Source organism: Rhododendron vialii, chromosome 3a (assembly GCF_030253575.1).
Source record: "Rhododendron vialii isolate Sample 1 chromosome 3a, ASM3025357v1".
NCBI lineage: Eukaryota > Viridiplantae > Streptophyta > Magnoliopsida > Ericales > Ericaceae > Rhododendron > Rhododendron vialii.
Window position 1 is genome coordinate 35,553,742 of NC_080559.1, and position 21,252 is coordinate 35,574,993.

General features: G+C 38.2%; 1 protein-coding gene across 2 annotated transcripts; it reads right to left on the reverse strand.

Moving 5' to 3' along the window:
• Positions 1 to 986: 986 nt before the first annotated feature.
• Positions 987 to 15,366, reverse strand: LOC131320904 (uncharacterized). Of its 2 annotated transcripts, none has more exons than XM_058351813.1 (21): positions 14,885 to 15,366; positions 13,861 to 14,005; positions 12,577 to 12,908; positions 11,780 to 11,861; positions 11,374 to 11,674; positions 10,740 to 10,798; positions 9,994 to 10,083; positions 8,410 to 8,501; positions 8,168 to 8,266; positions 7,988 to 8,065; positions 7,473 to 7,557; positions 7,322 to 7,380; positions 7,104 to 7,173; positions 6,867 to 6,958; positions 6,306 to 6,368; positions 6,059 to 6,125; positions 4,118 to 4,411; positions 3,053 to 3,169; positions 2,471 to 2,623; positions 2,118 to 2,314; positions 987 to 1,299 (listed from the first exon to the last, which is right to left on the reverse strand). In XM_058351813.1, exons 1-20 carry the CDS (start codon positions 15,292 to 15,294, stop codon positions 2,216 to 2,218), a joined length of 2,787 nt encoding a protein of 928 aa, XP_058207796.1. In that variant the 5' UTR covers positions 15,295 to 15,366; the 3' UTR covers positions 987 to 1,299; positions 2,118 to 2,215. The 2 variants fall into 2 exon arrangements, with proteins under 2 accessions (XP_058207796.1, XP_058207795.1); XM_058351812.1 differs by having other exon boundaries at positions 987 to 1,309.
• Positions 15,367 to 21,252: the final 5,886 nt, after the last annotated feature.

Here is a 21,252-nt window from a genome sequence, read left to right on the forward strand (position 1 = left end):
GACCGGGATAGGGCTCAGAGCCTCAAACCAACAAACATAGGTAGCCATACAAACTATTTTAGTTTCGTACCAATTGGACTACAAATTTTTATTTTGTTAAGGCTAAGCTTTCATTTTTGTAATGAATCGTTAACACCTATATGACTAATCCTGAGGGACCAAACCCACTGCCCACTTACAGGGTCTCAATTAAAGTAAGAGAAAAACTTAATGTGAACATGACATCGTAAGAATTGATAGAACATGAGAGATTTCAAACCAGAGACCTTACAAGGAAACAAACACCTAAGTCACAAACATTAACCATTAGACCAACCCCTTGGGTTGTAAAAAACTGCATTGATAGTTATGTTTCCCTGAAAAAATGAAACTTGGCTGAATGATCGAGATGTGTAAACATGCCAAGATCAGTTTGGTTCGAGTGTGAACATCTTGGGTCGAAATTGAATAATTTGTTTATAGTTGTCCTTTGACCAGCAATTTGCAATGAAGATAGGTGGTGTTCCACTTAACTTAAATAAGTTGACTTTGTTTTTATTTGAATTTTTTCTGCTAAAAAGGAGTTATTTTTCAAAATATTTGGATAAAAGTAAAAAAAATTACGAGAGGAATCAATAATTCAAAAAAAATTGACACATAACTAACAAATGCGAAAAAAAATTGAATTAGAATAAAATATTAAAAGTGTAAAAAGTTAAGCGCAACAAAGTCTAACATAAATCAAACTTTTCGTCACATCTCTTGTCGCAGTCTGTATTTTGTTTTGAGTTTGAATACTCTCATGTATTCGGTGTCCCTGAGGCGTTTGTTGAGTTTCCATGACGGGATGCATAGACAATAATCACAACTGTAAATTTACTGTCACCGTCTGTCTTATCTAACGTTATCCAAACCTAACAGACTCATCAACTCTGATACACACGAACAGAGACTTTAAAAAAACACAAACCACGGTACTTTACACTCAAGAACAAAAAACACAAAAGGAGAGCAAAGGCCATCTTCAAATTGAATTTAAAATATTTCTTATTTCCTCACCACAATCATAATAAACAATAAGCTTCCACAAGCTTGTCAATAACGGGACTCGACTATTCAGCTGCGATTTTCCAAAACATACTCGAGAGGGAGGACCTCTTCGCAGTCATGATAATTTTCAAGTGCTGCCTTTGGTGCTGTCATGTGTTTTTTTCTTACCTTTATGCTCTAGATTCCCCCAATCTATCAATTTCGGGGACATACGGCAAAACTTGGAAGGATAGCAATCAAAGAGAAAAATTTCACCACCACTTCACAATCCTGCACGATCCTGCGTATAGCAAATAGTATGGTCATCTCACCAGTTGATATAAAGAGAACTCCAAAGCAACAAACACAAATCCAAGAAAAAGGGGAAATCGGGGTGCAACTGACCATTCCTCAACAGAAGGGGAAAAGAAAAGTTGAATTGCTGAAGGAGTAATTAAATACAAACATAGCGTTCTGTCAGATATTTTGATTCGCAATGAATTTTTTTTTTTTTAACAGCAAAAGAGATTTCATTAATCAAAGAACCAAAGTTACAAAAATTAACCGGAAATGGGAAAAACATCACAACCCACAACCTACATCCCAACTATGTTGGCACCTAGGCCGAAGGCAATCATATGCCCCCCGCTACCAAAAGGAAAAAAGGAAGTAGGCAAGAAGCCAACCAAAACCAGCAAAACAATAAATGATAACTTTAACACCTAATATTGTTCAAATACATACTCTTCAAACCACATGATGTCAGTTATGGAATTAACGTGTTATGGACTTAACATGTACTCCAAACCAGCAAAACAAACGCAATGATATTTTGTCTCATTCCAAACTAACACACCCATTACCGTGGCTCAAAACTACAAAAACGTGACTTGAATTCTTCTTTACTTTGAGTGGGTATTCTGTATTAATATCCTATTTGTAACTAATTCTACTAGACAAACGTTGCACAAATAATGAAGGTAGGGCCACAGTACGTGCACAGTGAAAAGGTAATTTTAGCTGGACTGGAAACTGTAAAAGATAGTTTACAGAGTGGAAAATGCATGTATGTTACGATAAACGAACAAATCACGACGCCACTTTCCCACCTTAACATATCCACGAAATGCAACACCGTACTAGTGGTTTCGTCCCATCATCAGAAAGTGAACAAGATTCCGGAAAGAGATGTTCTCAGGTCAGATACCTAAGCAGAACACGCCGAACTTGCTTGCAATTTCATCTGCACCTCTTCAAGACAAGCCTGAAGATCCCTGAACTCTTCCATTTCGGAAAAACTCCCGCCCTGAAATGTAGAGAATTGATGTCTCACTCTATGCAGAAAGAGATACAGTAAAGAATGTGGTCAAAGACAGAAATCCTTATTGTGTAAAAACAGAAACAAAAAGATTAACTGTCGGGTAAGACAGTAAGTCTTTATATACTAAGCAGGATGTCATGCCTGTTTAATAGTATTCTTCAAATGCATCTCAGCTGCAAAGAGTTCCTTACGACCACCAGTAGAAGAAAAAAGCTCCATGTACACGTTACAAAGTTCCAATGAAGCATGTGCAAACTTCTTAAACCGATCTCTGTCTTTCCACAAATCAGACCCCTGAGAGAGAGAGAGAGAGAGAATTTTTGTCGCATTATTGCATACCTCCTTTGGTTATTGTGATCATGAGTAAACCAACCCCAAGAGAATAAGTACAAAACAATAAATGATAACTTTAACACCTAATATTGTTCAAATACAATTAAATACTCTTCAAACCACATGATGTCAGTTATGGAATTAACATGTTATGGACTTAACATGTACTTCAATTAATAGCTTGGAATGGGTATTTGTTGACTGCATATACTTCTTGAAGCTCTCTCATAGCTTAGCTTTCATATTGTAGGACTCATGGGGAAGATCACTTGTGATAGCATGTCATTAGTTATAGCATAATTGATAAAAAAACATACAACAAATACCAAGTAGAATACAATACATAAAACTGTGATGGTGAGATACGAGGCTTGCAAGATCAAGATATACCTGGTATGACCTAACTTGCTTTAGAAGGGCCTCAGAGCACATTGAGAGATCACCTTTAAGTTTGTGCCACCTTCCATATAATCCCCAAATCTCGGATCCTCCACCACTTTGAACAACCTATATCAGAGCAAAAATCCAATTGTTAATCTTTAGAAATGGCAACATCTGCATAGGCCTCTCGCTTTTGGAGACATGTTTCTTTCTGTAATTTCTTTATGGCCCACTGGGCATGGATTGCTCTTACCTCAATCATCTGTTGAAGTTAAAGATTTAGCTTATTTAAAGCCCCAAAACTATAGATGTAGATGTTTTACAGCCACAAAATTTTACATGCCTACTTTAAGACTACAAAGTTAGAGGTAACTAGAGGTGGCATTTCCAACACAAACCCATCACCTCGACCAAACCCAGCCTGACTGAATTGGGTTTTATTCCATGATTACACTATGGCACAGGGGTTCACCAACAACCCCCCACACATAGAAGCGTTGGTTATCAAGCGTCAACGGGCCAAAAAATTGAACAACTTATCCGCCAGTCAACCCGTGAACAAGTTATTCCATTAGAAATCACATAGCACATTCATGCAAGAAAGTCATTATGACTTTTATTACAAAACTCAAAATTGTAACTTGAATGACTTTATATCCTTTCTGCAGCTTTAAGTGGCAATGAAGTCCAATCGTACTTCATAAGCAAATTGGTCAAACCTAATTATCCGACACACAACCCACGCATGACTACATGAGAACATCTAAAAGCTTGATAGGGTTTCTAGACTGACCCCACCAAATTGAACCCAACCCAACTTGTCTTAGCCAAGTTGGGTTAGTTTACCACGTAAACAATTTCGACCCATCCAATCCCTCCAAACCCCCCACACGTACACACACACCTTGACCAGTTGCTCATCTACATAAATAAATTCATTAAAATATAAGAAGAAGACACATATGTATGTATATCATGCAATAAGAAAACCCAAGAGTTACTTGAACATTATTAGATAAAGAAGAGATGAGAAAAGAAATTAAAGGAATATGAAGATATATAAAAATTGGCTACCTGTCGTAAAATTTTCCCAAGCAACTCCACCAAAAGATCAGTTTCTTGTGTTTTAACCAGCACAACTTCTGGATCAGTCGATCCATTAGCAGAACCGGTATAAGAATTAACAGACAGAGTTTGGTTGGTATCCTTATCGTAGTTGGTATCCTTATCATCGCATGTGCCAACATGCAATTGAGAATGGCTAGTTATAGCCCGCCTTTCAATCTCCAGCATCATCCTCTCTAAAAACTGTGCATCAATTATTTTATTTCTAGTTATATCCAACACCATCTTCGTTGCTTCCAGTGCCTACCACATAAAATCACAGAATATTTTCAAATAGAATCAAGAATGGTATATCAATTTCCACACAAGACAAATGTGGTACCCAAGACACCAGATCACTAAGTCAATGTGAAACATTTACACAAGGAACAAACCCAAAAATTATTAAGTAGTTGGTGTATCTCATGCAAATATACTACAGCATATCGACGCTTCTAAGCATTCTACACATGATAGTGTAGCAGGCAGAACCTAATGGCTCGGACCATGTATCCCCCCTGAGATAGCCCGAAGCCAAGCCAGAGCCGGAGCCGGAGCCGGAGCCGGGTATGGCGATGTCGGAGCCCAAGCTCGGCTATGTCCGAAGCTCATCCACTCAATGCCTCGGTAGGAAGGGAGCATCTTGGTTCGGCAAAGGCCAAGGCTCGGACAGAGGGCCTTAACCCGACCCTCTCCTTCCGAGGAACCTCCTCTGATGACCGAGTGTCCTGGCTCGGCCACTCTCAGTGCCATGTCTCCCCCAAGCACAGGGAACAGTTACGCCAAGAGATAATGATTAAGGCAAGTGGGAGTGCCAGCTCACCTCGAAAACGGTTATCCACTTATCCCTGATGTCACGATGACACCAGCCGACCTGTACTTGGAGAGCAAGCCAAGTAGACTCTATAAATACCAAGTGATGCAGCCCCAAAGAGGTACACCAAAACTCAGACTCAAACCCTAGTCTCTTGCTTTGCTCTCTGCACATTCTCATCCTCTCGCCGGAGGGCCTTGCCAGGAACACCCTGGCTAGGTCTTAATCGTGTGTTCCCTGTGCAGGTTAGGGCAAGAAAGCTAGGCACCCACGAGATCCATCGAAGAGGAGCTCAGGTTCAAGATCACGGGCCACACAGATAGGTATGGTGGGTCAGGATCAAATATCTTATTTGATTATGGATAAAAAAAAAAAACTAGATGAAATGTTCTGCCCTCCAAGTAAAGTACATGGAGGGCAACGTTTAGCGTCACCAAGCAGAGTTTAGGAAGAAGGGTGGGGGATGTTTATGTATATTTCGTTAACTCTCTCGGTCACCTGGGGGGGGGGGGGGGGGGGGGGGGGGATAATGAATGCATCAAAACTACCAGAACTTCATATCCTGGTGCATGACTGTTTCTATTGCTAGTGTCCTGATAATTAGACACCTCCCACAACGATGAAATCCAGATATCGAGAATTATAAGCACCTTCACTCTTAAAATGAAACTAGACACGTCTTTGGTTACAGGTAAATGCAAGGTCAAACAGACACCTATCTAGTACCCAACGAGGCCCGCTGCTACAGCACAATTTGGTAGTAGTTTATATGATTCTTAACATACTAGCTCAAGCAAACATAACGAAAAAAAGAAAACAATAAATCATGAGTAAACCAACTCGAAGAGATTAAATACAGCAAAGCCTAGCCAGTTGGATGAACCTGTGAACTGGACAATAAATGTTATTCACATCGAACCCTAAACATGCTATATCAGCATCTGCCTTCCACCTATGAAACCCTCAATATTTTCATGTTTTCTCCAGGTGCTCAACATGAAACATATGCAGAAAGTAGGGGTCAAAGATTTGAAATACATTGGCCAATGCACAAGGAGAAGCAGTTCAACAAACTATCTGCATACCAAGAAACTTACCTGACTAAGATTGCCAACATCTGCAGCAACATGGCTGAAATTCTCCCACAACTGCCAGCTATTCCTCCTGCAACAAGTCATTTCATGCGACCCTTTCAACCAAGCTCCAATAAAGGAGTTTATACCATAATGGCATAATCTTACAAATGTAACTGCATATATATATGTACATACATACATACGCGCGCGCGCGCGCACACACACATGGAGAGAGAGAGAGAGAGAGAGAGAGAGAGAGAGAGAGAACTTGAACTTCAGTGCTTCTTTAAATGCAATGAAAGCCTCTTTGTTCTTCTTCTTAATCATGTGCCTGCAGTGTTGACGAAGTGATTATAATCTACGTAAAATGTGGTGAAAAGTTCAAATGGCTTTATAGCACCAAGACATATACGAAGTAAAGAAGAAACGGTAAATTAAGGAGGGTAATGTTAAGGATATCTAAGTGTTCATTTCTTCACTTGTTTAGCAAGAGAAGTAACTGTTGGTGTCGTAATAACAGTAGCACTAAACCAACGAAGCATGAATCTACTGCAAACTACACCACAGGCCCACCTCTTTGCAATGGTAAGAGCAGATATAAAGATCAGTATAGAAAATGTATCATATAAAGGTAGGAATTGTATCAAAAAAACGTTGCCAAATTTGTTGGATTAAGTAGCTCATGTGAAAAAATTTAACTTCGTAAGATGTGAATCCACACCTTGCAGGAAATGGGGAAGATCCGAAGAAGAGAAAAATATAGAGGAAGCAGGTTCTAAGCGTAATATTGGCATAATTGTTACTCTTAAGAAACTGAGAAAGAGCATACAAACAAGCTATATTGTTCCAAGCTTCTCCATTATCAGGATCAAGCTGAACAGCTGACGTAAACGCATCCATTGCCTTCACAACATCCCTTGCCTGTATAAATTGTGACACTAAAGTTCAACCACCGAAACAAACAGAGATCACAATGCAAGGCATTTCTCATAATTTAGGTGACAAATTTGGAGATCAAGGATTCTTATCCTGATGGATGAAGAATCAAAATGATGACATGGGACACCTTCAAGGCAGCAGCTCCAAGTGCAAACCAACCATCTGGGTACAAAGCATTCAATGCCATGGCAGCCTCCCTAATATAAAATTAATGGAAGATTATTACTACAGAGACAACTATGCAAGCTGAAGCAGGCACAAGAACATGTCTACGAGGGGTGGATATGTGTGTGTGTGTGAGAGGGGGGGGGGGGGGGGGGGGGGGGGGGGGGGGAGGCAATATACCATAGTATTTTAGATTTCTCATATTCCCCCCTGTTGTATGCATTGCGAGCAAGAGATCGCTGACAAGGGAAAAGGGGGGGAAAGGATTAACTAAAAGGTTAACGTGGAAAAGACATGAGTATTGATTATGAAAAGCAAGGAACAAAGTTACCTTTGCTCGAGCTGACCTGTTGCCCGACACTTCTAGGGCTTTTTCATAGCAGGCATCGTCACTTGTAACGTCACCCAATGAACACCTGGAAGTACAACACATTGAAATGCCCATTTAGGACTTCTATCGAGTCTCACTGCCAAATGTAGAACCAAAATAGGTGATTGGAGTTAATGTTTAGGACTTCCATTCAATAACTACAAATGGGATCCACCAGTTGTTTAAGCTAACATTTCGACGGATTCAGGTAGTTAAACTCAGTAGTTACAAGCTCGATAGCCAGTAGAAAAACACAACAGTATAAGCTCAATACTGAGTACATAAACTCAATAGTAATAAGCTCTTGCTGAAAAACTGATCAGGGGGTACACTATTTTCAAGAGCCTAGGGCCCTAAACTATTCCGCAGAAAGATGTACATCTAAATTGTATTGATGAAACTGAGATCTGGTAAAAGGATAGAGACCAGTAAGTAAACAACCTAAAACATGAAAAGAAAAAGGTTGGCTAACATACCATAGCCTCGGATCATTAGGCATTTCAGCCAGCCGCATTTTAATAAGTTCTACAGCTGCTGCTTTTTTCTCTAACAAGCTGTTGTTTTGAACATAATAAACATAAAATCACCATTAGCCTGATATGAAGTTAATTATACGCATAAACGATGAATTACAGAGAAGATAGCCACCATCATACCGGTAGCAATATATCAGATTGTCCCACAATTCTAGATCCTCAAAAACTTTAACAGCCTCCCCTATCAAGCCACAACTCACTAAAAGCTCGCCATATTCTCTAGAAAAAGATAAGCAGAAATACAAATTTTTGCACATGTCATCTATACAGACTGAAGGTGAAACAAATAGAAAAGGGTTGACGCAATAATATAGTATCTCAAAGTAAAGCATGACATCTAGAAAGAGGTCAAAGAGAGATACTTCCGCAGAGCAGGAATTGTAGGAATATAAGCTCCAAAACAATAATAAATCCTTGGTACAACACCAGGAGAAGATTCATAGACATCCTGGACCTGAAATAAGCAGAAATAGTTACATAACATTAGACTCCATGAAAATCAACTGTACTGGAAGCGTCTGAGAGAAAAATACATATTGGGGCCTACATGCTGCATGAGTTCATTTATGTGATTGCACTCGACTAACACTAAGCTTTCTCTGTATACTCCACTTGCATAACATGAAATCAAACTAATCCAACTTGATGGGCAAGGAGAAGATTCAAACACCGTGCAAAAAAGGCTTTTAAACATGAAGCATTATATGTTATAACCATGCCTGCGACCTAAGATCCACAGAGTGTTCCAGTAATAGTTAAAAACTTCAAAGGAGGTCAATATAATTTAAGCTAAATAAAAAGACAATGCTTTGTATATGTGAGCAAGCTAGAAGAAGAGGAAGCACATGCAGAGCAGCAGATGAACACACGACCTTTTTAAGCTCCGAGGAAGAAAATACAGATGGTGAAATTAAAGGTGTACTACGGACCGGAACAGCTCTTCTTAAAAACTGAATATCAACCCAACAAGCATTAAACCTTCATACTACGCATCATCAATTGCATGTGAACAAACAATTTAACTGGTCACTCCTTTTGTTTCCAAATTCCGATAAATGATACTTCTACTTCCAATAAGTATAAATTTTCTTATCCTGTAATTTTACCATGATACAACTCATATATTTACCCCCTCATTTCTGCTTTGTGACCATATTTATCACAAAAACCTTCCAAACAAACACTCTCAGCTATATAAATTTACCTTGCAGAATGTCTTACAAAACTTGCCCCAAGCGTGGCAAAAGAATTCTAACATCACAAATGACCCTGGAAACATTCCCATTTAGACCATCCCATTCTAAGTCTTACACGACTCCCCCTTTATGACTTCTTACTTGCATAACTATTTAAGGCTTTTTAGAATTATAATTCTAGGTATATCTTAACCACCAAATTTCATTCTCTCTTCATTCCTGTAAGTAGTTTGGCAAAGTTAGTTCTTATATTCTCTAGCCCGTGGAGGCAAACGAAGTTTGTCAATGTTTTTCCTTCTCTCTTCGGAAAAAAAAGGACAACCAGGAGCATAAGATTGGGTACGAAGGGAATTAAAAATACAAAAGGTCATGATGACATGTCATTCCTGTGTAGGCTAAGAAGTGCTTGATAATAGTCAGCAAGTCCAAAACTGGGCAAAATTTGAAGGATTATAGCAATTGATTAAACCATTTGCAATGAGTTGGGTGAAATATAGTAATCTAGGGATTCAAGAGGCAGCAACTCGGTGACAAACTGTTTCCCAAGCTAAGCACCAAGAATCACCTGATTTCCAAATCGAATAGAATGAGTCAAGAATAACTCTAAGTGTAAAAGGGAAATAACTGAACCAATGTTTGTACAAAGTGAAAAAACATGATCTAAAAGAAAGCTATGTATTTTCACCAATTATATACCAGTAAATAAACATTTTTAAGGTTGCTACCAGCTAACAAAGATGTGCATAATACCAGTTTCTCCATCATCAGCAAAGCACGCTCCTTTGTACGGTTACGAGTTGACTCCCATCGAATCCGGAAGATGTCACAAAAATGACTAATCTGAAAGGGAATGAGGTCATAACCATGTGCAGGGAAGAAGCATATCTAAAAGGTGCTGGACATACTGCAAGTATAAGCAGCCATCTTCTATGGCTAATCTGCTATCCTCTTCCGATACAGAGGATTATTACCTCTCAAGAGTTGCCATGAAAAAGTCTTGTGGCCAAGAACAAATTGGCCATAAGCATCAAGGATTTCCATCTGATAATAGCTCAATGATGATTCAAACAATAACTAGAAAGAGAAAAGCTCTAAGATGTCTCAAGAATACAGAACATCAATAAACATGCAGATAAGAAAGTACAACTTTACCAAGGTCACATATTAAAGCACTCACCTATATTGATATCTCTTTGAAACACCACATTTTTTAGACCAGAAACGTATGAAATAAGGGCCTTCCTGGGACAGGATCATGGTGCGCATATACACATGACACGGGTAACACAAGTGAACTATTAAATACCCGTACCCAAGTCAAGCATGCGCATAGGCAACCATCTGTACATTTATTGTTGTAAAGTGCGACAATCTATATAAGCCCCTTAGCATGTTACAGTAATTCAAACAGATGTAAAAGATGTGTTGTGTAAAGTGATTATGGGATTTGACCTGCTAATATGTGTTTTAAACAAGAGGTAGCTCAGTCAACTTACTACGAAGGGAGAGGATAGCTGAGAATCCACCGCTTCTATGTATGGCGCCATCTCCCACCCTGCAATAAAAAGGGGTTTAAGACAAAGAACCTAATGATTTCAAACAAAGTGTCTCATTTTACATCTAGACATTATAAGTCAGAACACTGAGGCACTAACCAAAATAAGTGATTTCATTATCACCAATTTCCGGGTCATTCATCTCCCTATGTTTAAGACTAAAAGTCATTACGAACCACTATGAGGTATGACCCGTCACAAAATAGAACAGTTCTGTATAGAATTGTCGGGTGCAGGTTGTTATATGATATTACAACATCTACTAAGAAATACAGAGAGAGTTTCTTAAGACCTTTAAAACTAAGCCAGTATCATACTCATTAAGTTTCTTCTATAAAGCAACAAACAGTAGCAAGTTTTTTATCATGGCAGCATGTGGATCACTTTTAGTGAATGCAACAAATCCTTTCCGTGGTCACCAATAACCCAATAAAACACATAAGAGCAAAATAGAAAAATGATGTTCATTACCACTCTTCAATCAATGATATATATAACAGCATCACTTATTCTCACATGCATCAACCGAACATAAACACAAGCAAGAGTGCACTAAAATGTTCAGACAGATTACTTTGCATTTCATCATGTGGAGTGCTTTTCTCTACATAAAGACATTGTGCCAATATAACTGCCTGTTGGATTGCCTCCAGTGGGGCAGCCTGAATAACACCATTTCCTGGGCCTTTTGGACTATTTTCAGAGCTTTTATCCTCCTCTATGAATCTTGGGGTCATCAGTACATCAGAAGCTTCAGAGATCTCATGATGATGACGTGCATTTCGGTGAAGTTCTGGGTTTACTAGAGGCCGGTCAATGACATCATTTGATGAAACTGGGTTTGGAACAAGCAGAAGTTGTGCCTTTGGTTCAACCTACATCAACATTATCCAGAAAGGACCATTTAAGGCAAAGAAGACATTGCAATAAAGGTCCACATCATACATATGAACAAAAAACTATACCTACAAACAATGTACCTGATGCACCGTGCGAAAACCCATAGAACCAGTCACAGAAAGCTGAAGCCCCGATTCCAGTTCAGCTGACTCAAAATGCATCCTAGAAATAGAAGGCATCTCAGCAAACAAGGAGATCTAATGATCCAAAAGCTTGGTTGTGCCGTGAGCAACAAAAACAGAAATCCAATTTCTTAGAAACATTGCACACAACTGACACAAGTGTTGCAACGTAAAATAAAGAAATCTACTTACTAGTTTAATCAGCTTCAGGACCTCCCAAACTCATTATTTTGCTTTTTAGTCTCAAACAAGAGAACATGATGGAAAGTGTAGTTTAGAATCAGCGACACCAAGACCATTAATTTAACAAAACTATGTCCCCCCCAAAAAATCATAACGTAAGGGCACACAGATGACAATACAATACATAAGAGAACCCCCTCCATATACAATTACACTGACAATATCAAAAGTCAAAACTTCAATATTGATGAATTACCCATGGAATGGACAGCTCATAATTTTACAGGTAGAAAAATGCACCAAGTTATGTCGTAAAGAGTCGTCAATGTACACACATGTACTAGATAAATAGGCAAATTGAGAACCAGATGACATGGTTTGATCTCATTAATTTTCGAAGGAAAACTAACTTCAAATAGAGATCCTTCTTTAATTACCTCAGGCTCTAAGTCAAAGTATGAAGAAGTGCAAATGAAGTCTGTAATGCAAACAAACAAAGTCAATGACTCAAGTAATATGGCCCACAAGTCTTCCCTTAAAGCGGAAACTTACATTCATATTATCTAACTCACCTAGAAGAATCAACTCGCCCATAGGTATGATCCATCATTCCTGCTTCCAAATGAAGCATTGACACAATAGTTGCAGCCTCCCTTTCCTGTAACTCGGTACCCCAGTAACTTTTTACTTTCTCCGAAGTACCAAAACACTGTAAAGTCTCAAGTGTATATACTTGCAAAAGATCAAACAAAGAAGACGACCGCTCATCCAACATTCTCTGTTGGAGGAGCATGAGCCTAGCAAGCCACCACGAAATGCTTCTAATTCCATCTATTGAAGAAAGTTTCCCTTCTGACAACAAATCTTTCAACTTCGTGAGCAAGATCTTGGCAAAAACTATGTACTGCAATCAATATTAGTAAATATAAATAAACAGGTGATACTAATAAATCAATGATTAAAGAAAGAAACAACATTATGCATAAACAACATTATCAGAACGGTTTGACATGACAATTCTTTTATTGGGTGAGCTGGATTATAGATTTGCTAAATAAAGATGAATACTTCCTTTCCTGATATGAAAACGAGATCAACTAAATACCATCCGTTAAAGGGCTTACTTGCTTTTATATTGTTTACTCACTTGCCCCAAAACAAACAAATAGCTAGAGCGGGGTAAAAAAGGCAGGAGGAGGAGTAGAACTGCCAGCAAGGTCTCTGAATTAAGCAACATATAATTTCCTGTCCGCAAAATCAACAGGACCAAGAAGGCAATAATGAATTGAAATGGAATCGAATCGAATTACTAAAAACTAAGCAGGACTCTACCTCAAAACTCGACCAACAAATAGAAAATTTTGGAATTTCCAGCCATATTCAGATTACAACTGAGTATTTCATCAAAACCAGGAAAGATTGAGTCTGTAAGAATCCATACCCAAAGGGATAAGTCGGCAAACAGAAAATAGGAAAACCAAAACTTGTTGGCACTTCCAAGTTCCAACATTATTCAAACAATCCCTAACCCTTCGGGAACTTCTTTCAAATCCAGAGAAGTGAGCAAGATTAACTAGGAAACCAAAAACAAAAGCAAAACTGGCGAGATTTCAAATTGCTGAAATGCAGCAACACTTAGGAGTTCTAGGTTATATCTGGATAATGGTAATATATCTTTCCAGTTTCCATGATTGTGATTCAAAGAGAAAGGACAAAGCAAATGGGGTGAATTCATTGAATATGAACAAAATACCAATTCCAGTCACGAACACTTTTGGAATCAATGCATAATAGAAGTAAGATTGGTGACGACAAGAACAAGCACAGTTGTAGTGAGCATATAAATAATCAAGTACCTGAAGATTAGAGAATTTCCCAAGCAAGTCAGACCCAGCAGCCATAAGCTGATTTCGTGCCCACCCTTCCCATTCTGCACCTCCTGTGCCTCCATCACCGCCCTCAAATGTCCCAATAGGCAATGTAGGGAACTTCTCAAAAGGTCTTAAAAAAAAAAAAAAGCAGAAACAAAATCCAGTTAGAAAACAGTGAAGTCTCCCCGTTAGAGTAAAGTAGAGAAAAGTGGATTGTAACCACATAACCAATGTTTCATAGAAAACCCAATGTCAACACATGACCGACATATTGCAGCTAAGGTGCAAGAATCTCAAAAACCAACAACTGATCACAAATAGTATCTTGTGTTATCTGGACCACTCTCCTAACCCATATTACATTCCAAAAAATCAGGACTTTCAAAAACATGACTAGTGAACTATGCTCTCTCTCTCTCTCTCTCTCTCTCTCTCTCTCTCTCTCTCTCTCTCTCTCTCTCTGTGTTGTTGATAAACTGCTGTCCATGCAGCTTACCCACACCGCTACTAATCCGGAGGCCTGAACTTAACAACAGGGCAACTGGGGGCAAGCCCTTTAGTTGTCTCGTGTCACTCGGTAAAACCTCTTGGGGTTGACTAATGAACTGTGCTGCCAATATTCCTTATCATTAATCACAAATCTCACAAATAAACGTAGGACAGTGCTGGGATGCTGAAGAAATACAATCCCTCGTTGCTTGGGTATCGCATGAGCGATCACTTAATATAATATTTGAACCTCTCCATTTAATAGCTCTTAATAGCTTAAAGCTTTTGGCTTGAATATAAAGTTTCCACATTTTCTATATGTTCTTTTAACTTTGGTTATTGGTCCATGCTATACCTTTTTTGATTCCTCCCGACCACACCAACGATTAATCCTAGAAATTATAACGAAAAACTAAACAAAAAATAATAATTAAACATTAGTAACATCCAATGTCTTTAAAAATATTAATTTAGTCCAAAGTAAACCTAAACGTATGAGAGTGAATGGAGTGAGACTGACCCAGTCATGTTACACTGAGTGCAGGCCAGAAAGGCGGCGACGGCAATGGCCATCAACAATAACGCCTTGAACAGGGTATCTATCTCGTTACCAGACTCGTCAGCAAACAAGAACGACTCGACGCGTTCAAGCAGTAGTTCGGAGTAAAAACGGTCGGGGGAGTCTTCCAGGGATGATAGGGACGGGAATTTGAAGGCGGTTCGTGCAGCGGCGGAGGATAGGGCTCCGACGTAATCTCCCGCCTCGATTGAAGTGACTACGTCGTTGATGATGAGGAGGGTAGGATGTGTAGGATCGTTATCGCGGGGTTGGTATGAGGATTGGGGGGGTGGAGGAGGGGGTAGAGAGCAGCGAAGGAGACGTAGCTCGTAGTGGCGGAGGGAGGCGATTTGTGCTTCTTGGGAAGCCATTGACGGCTGGCTGCAAGAACCGCTTCAGAACGTTTGAGAGAGAGAGAGAGCGAGAGGCGGGGGGGGGGCGGGGGTTTACAGAACAAAAACCCTCGATATTTATACCGTTCTCGAAGGAAACTTAGGAAAGTGATTTTTTTTTAAAAATTTTTAAAAAAAATGATATAGAAAATACTACGAGTAGGAAATAAGTTTTAAGGAAAATTCTACCATCACACCTATTTGCACCCCCATACTCATACAAGGGTGGGTCTACACACTGGATTTATAATGTGTGCGGATTCCACCCTTGTTATGAATATGGGTGTGTAAATGAATGTTGTGGTAGAATAAGTGTGTAAATGTGTGGCCTCCATAGATAATTTTATATTTTCTAAATACTAGTGTATGTGTGTGTGGAAAATGGCAGGGAAAATTAAGAATAGAGTGAGACACGTTAGTAACTTCACTGATTTTTATTGGATGTTTGTGAAAAATATAAGATTGTTAAATCATTATCCAAAAGCATCAAAACTAGATCACGTTTCGCCTATTGAGTGTAGTAATCGGTAGGTTCATGGTTTGAAAACGATTAATGGTTTTTTTTTTTTTTTTCCTTCTCCCATTACAGAATCATGACTAGAAGACTGTTCTTTTTCTTTCTTCATTCTATTTCAATGGCAATGCAAGAAAACTTAAATTTTATTGATTTTGTTTTTTATCCAAAAAAACAAAGTAACGTTAAAGACTTTAGGTTTTATGTTTCAATTATCAAAAAAATTATTTCGAAGTCTATTTGGGAAAAACATTAAACAAGACACACAGAAAATGGCTGAAAGCTTTCATGTTCTCTTGTTTTTATCCAAGTTCCAATGCAATAAAAAAAAAAAAAAAGGGATGGAAATTTGAAAGAAAATCATAAATTAAATTCTCCAAAATCAGTTATCCGAAACAAATGGTTACTTTCACCAAATATACTAATTTCAAATTCAATTTGGCAAAATAAAGTGCTAAAAAAAAATTAATTTGTAAAAAACAGCAAAGAAAAAATTACAATTTCTACGGAAAAACACCGTTGTTTAGTGGAGGAGTAGTTTTTCATAATTTTATTATATTTATATCCTGTGTTTTTCTTCATCTTTACAGTTTTTCAAATGTGTATATAAATTGTTCCTGCACTTTGACATAAACCCGTACCTTTGGCTGTCTCTCTGCTCTAGTTAAGCCGCCTTGATTTTACGTATCAGCTGGCACTCTATATTAGTCACTGCTTGTTCATTTTGAGAGCCTGATTCACGACTCACTGTTTATTGAACAACTTCAATTATTCTAATTTCCCTCTGTTTTCCAATTTTCTGTGATAGGAGAGTTTGCTTTTTTCAAAATATTTAAAACTATCAATGGTACAAAGTGGAAAATTCTCCAACGATGGGATATTGGCAACCCGTGGTGGCAGGTTGAGGAGCAGCAGCTAGTACCTTGAGCTGAGGCAGGTGACACCATGGGAAACTAGCGATAATCGGTTTCGATTTTTTTACGATTTTGAAACGAACATGTATGGATTGGCACCGGCATCAAAGTATGTTCGCTTCCATGCGCGGTGGAGAGGAACAATTATGATATCAAAGTTATTACACGGTTGGAATAATATATGTTGGCTTGATCAGTCAAAATCACAATAATAATTTACTCCAGTATAAATGAGTATGTGTATATATGCCTAGGTTAGAAGCAACAGTCGTAAACTTAAACATACATGCATTTTGGATCTAAACTAACGATGGATGGTGATCCCCTTCACCAAAATAAACCATTTAACATGAACCTTGAAACTAAATCAGCATATTAGGGCATCCGCACCAGACTCTTTATATTTTGGACCAATTTACACCTTAAAAAGTTACTTTATTACTTTAGCTACCCACTTTTAAAATAACTACTGCATCAGACTCTTTACTCTCACTCTCCTCTCAATAAATAATCAAACCCATCTCAATTAAATACTCTTCATTGCCTCGGAGAGAGAGAAACAAAAGCAAGAAAAGGTGCAAAAGTCAGAAGAGGTGGACTGGTGGAGTACAGAAAGCGGGATTGGGAAACAATATAAAAATGGGAAGCCAGTGAACAGTTCCTCGGCTGTCCAACCGAGCAACTGTAGCAATGTTAGAGTTTTTTAAAAGTAGAGAGGAAAGAAGAGAGACTGATGCAAGGGTTTTTGGGTGTTTTTTTTCTTTTGGCTCTTTAATTTAGTTTGAAGAGGGAAGTAAAGAGAGAGATGTGGATGCTCTTCCAACGGCAACGATATCAATGCCTCACCAAATTGATGTCTCCTTAGAACCTAAGATATGCTGCGACAATGCCTCTTCATATGATGTCGCCTCTCGGAAGAAACCAATGCTACAACGAGATTATGCCTCCTCAAATGTCTCCTCAAGACCTACAAATAGCTCAAGACAAGTTTACAAGCAACCGTCCCTCGTGAGGGTCCGGAGAATATCTATAGCTCTAAACTCCAACTGTCTTTTATGGGGCTCAAATATAGGCCTCTATTATTAAAGAAGGCGGTGAGTGATGCCAACTGAACTAACAAGCTGACAAACCCCTTCTTTTTTTTCCATTTGCAATTTAGACGAACAAGTTTAGCCTTGTTTGGACGTAGCCTTAGTGGCGTTTGGGATCCATTGGGTCGAGTCATTACTGTGCAGATAATTTTTCTGTACGGCAATAGTACAATCTTGGTCCGACAAACATACATCATTCGCACGGATGCGACAAATGATTTGCCATGTAACTGTAAGGGGTCCAGTGGTCCTTTGAGAGTGATGAGAGAGGCATTAAACAAGTGGTCCAATAAGGCCCCGTTCCAGAACGTGAATGCGCTCGTTCCGCAAACGAAAAAAAAAATTTATTTTTTAAGAAGACAATTTTAAGCTCAAAAATTACGATTTTATTAAAATCTAAAAATATACAATATGAATCTTATTTGAAAGATCTAAATGAAATCTTTTATACAATGCAAAAAAAATTGAAAAATTATTTACATTATGTTTTAGTTTGAAAATACGAATAAACTGCTTATTTTTTAAGAAGGTTTATGGAACGGGGCAAGTTCTTATTTATTGTTCAATAATAAGGCTTGTTTCACAAAAAGAAGAAGAAGTTACTTATTTGTTCAGAATTTATATAGGTACCAATGGGCATCGGGGAGGGAAATCGTACCGACGGCCGCCCCGGGCCGTCTCCGGCCACCGGACGGCCGATCCGAGCCGTCCAAAAATTCTTTTAAAAAAAAACTGAGGGGCCTTACGCAGGAATCAACGACATCTGAGGTGTGCAGGGTGCTTGATCCGAGCACCCATTTTTCGTGCATATATGATATTGCAGGAGACGGCCCGGCGCAGCCGTTGGTACGATTTCCCTCCCCGGCGCCCATTACTCATAGCACAACTCCTTATTTTTTAAGAAGACAATTTCAAGCTCAAAAATCATGTGCTGACGCAAATAATTTTCTCATCGATATGGATCTTGTTTAATAAATCTCATTGAGATCTTTAATACAGTGTGAAAAAAATGAATTTTTTTTTCATTTACATTATTTTTTAGTTTGAAAAATGTGAAATAAACTTTTTATTTGGGTTTAGTGGAATGACCCTTCTTATTTTTCTTTGAGAAATTCCAAAATAAATACTTATTTTTTAAGAACGTTTCTGGAACGGGGCCTAAGTTGTCCTTCGTCTCTTTTTAAGTGCCCTACTGTAACTCTAACTTACTAAGAAGACATTATCATTACACATTTCACATCAATTTTTATCTTCACTTTCCCTACTTACCTTTTATGGAGACATCATCATTACGCTTTTACTCACTAATTTTTCAAAATGGAATATATTTTTAAGGGCAAAATAGAAAATGCACAAATTTTTACCTACTAACTTTATAAAAATAGACACTTATTAAGGGACAACCCAAAATAAAATATCGGACTCTAAAAAAAGGATGGAGGGAGTACCAAAAGAGATAAAAAAAACATGGCACACCCAAAAAATAAAAAGAGATGAAAAACATGGGATCCAATCCAATCCCATCGTTCTTCTGTGTTTGATCAACTACTCATAATAGGCCTGTCAATGGATCCGATCCGATCTGGATTCGATCCGAAAAATTCGATCAGAATCCGATAATGTTGATCCGATAATCCGAATCCAATAATCCAAATACGGATCGGATCAGATTCGGATCAGGTTAAATCCATTATCAATCCGAATCCAAACTTTATTTTAAAAAAATTTAAAAAAAAACATTAAATTTTTTATTTAGAAAAAAAATGTTTAAGAAATTGTATTTTTATTTTAAATTTTTAAATTTTTTTCGGGAAATATTTTTTTTTGAAAAATATATTTTTTTTTTGCTAAAATTTTTGAAGTAAAAAAAATTTCGGATCGGATCTGAATTTTTCGGATCCGAATTAACACTATCAGATTCAAGTCTTATCGAATCCGGATTGAATCCGGCCCATTGACAGGCCTAACTCATAATATATCGAAACCCATGGCTTAAACATTGACTTCACCTAATCCCTTTCTCAAATCTCTACCATTTCAATATCTTCCCCCTTTAAATAAACGTCTAAAAGTCTAATGAGATTGACACATTTGTTATCTTCCTAAAGCTTTTGAACACCATGTTTATCTTCTTCCTATATTATTCAGCCAGTATATACACTCGAAGTTATTAAGTGAATAATTAAGTCATTGAGTTTAATTCTTACGGGACATATTTATTTAAACCACGATAATAATTTACTCCAATATAAATGAGTACCCGTATATATGCCTAGGTTAGAAGCAACAGTCATAAACTTAAACATACATGCGTTTTGAATCTAAACTAACGATGGATGGTGATCCACTCCACCAAAATAAACCATTTAACACGAACCTCGAAACTACATCAACATATTACAACGGCAATGATGCCTCCCCGGATCAATGTCTCCTTAATTAGGACCTACAAGATGATGCAACGATACCTCCTCATATGAGGTCTCTGGGAAAAAACCTATGCTGCAACGGGATGATGGGTCCTTAGGTGTCTCCTTATAACCTACAAATAGCTCAAGAGAAGTTTACAAGCAAACAACCGGTCCCTCGTAGAGGTTTAGAGGATGTCTATAACCTTGAATTCCAACCGTAGGGCTTAAACCCAGACCTTCACTGAGGAAGGCGGTAGGTGATGCCCACTGAGCTGACAAGACCCTTTCTTTTGTCATTTGCAATTTAGACCAACAAGTATAGCCTTGTTTAGGCGTAGCCTTAGTGGCGTTTGGAATCCACCGGGTCGAGTCATTACCATGCGGATAATTTTTCTGTATCTTAGGGCCCATTTGATTGCGGGTATGGCACCCCTCCATAGCTAATCCTCCCGGATTAGAGTTTGAAGAGATATTTATGGCTTGTTTTGGATGCCATTTCTTCCCCCTCCATAGCTCATCCTCCCTGACTATTTTTCTCCTCTTAGGGCCTGTTTGGATGAAGTGAAAACAGGGGGGCAAAAATAAGAGAGGGTAAATGGGGTGGGGCTCACTGTTAAGCCGATGTTTGGGAACGAAAATTGGAGGGGTCTTAATTTTCACCCCTTCTTCCTTTTCACCCATTTCAGGGATTCTTGGGTATAATTTTTGGGCACCCCTTGACCTCCCCAAATTTAATCCGACTTTAGAGGGGAGGAATTTGGACGAAATCACCTTTGCTTATCCTCTTTCTCCAACCCGAAAAACTCCTTATTTAGTTTCAGAACTCTCTTAGGGTGCTCATTAAAAGGCCTTAGAACAAAAAATTCATTATGACCATTTAAGATAAAATGATCAGAAAAATAAGATCTTCGCATCGGTTCAAACGGATTGAAAATTGGAACACTTATTTTTTTACACCATTTATATATTAAAAAATATAGTTAAAAAAATTAAGTGTTTCAATTTTC

What these genes read in the sequence shown, in the direction of transcription:
- LOC131320904 (XM_058351813.1), bottom strand. Translation starts at nt 15,294, where the DNA reads ATGGCTTCCCAAGAAGCACAAATCGCCTCCCTCCGCCACTACGAGCTA. An exon ending in ACTCAGTGTAACATGACTGG is followed by an intron (nt 14,006 to 14,884) that starts GTCAGTCTCACT and finishes TTTTTTTTTAAG; the next exon opens with ACCTTTTGAGAAGTTCCCTA. An exon ending in ATGTTGGCAATCTTAGTCAG is followed by an intron (nt 4,412 to 6,058) that starts GTAAGTTTCTTG and finishes TTTATGTGGTAG; the next exon opens with GCACTGGAAGCAACGAAGAT.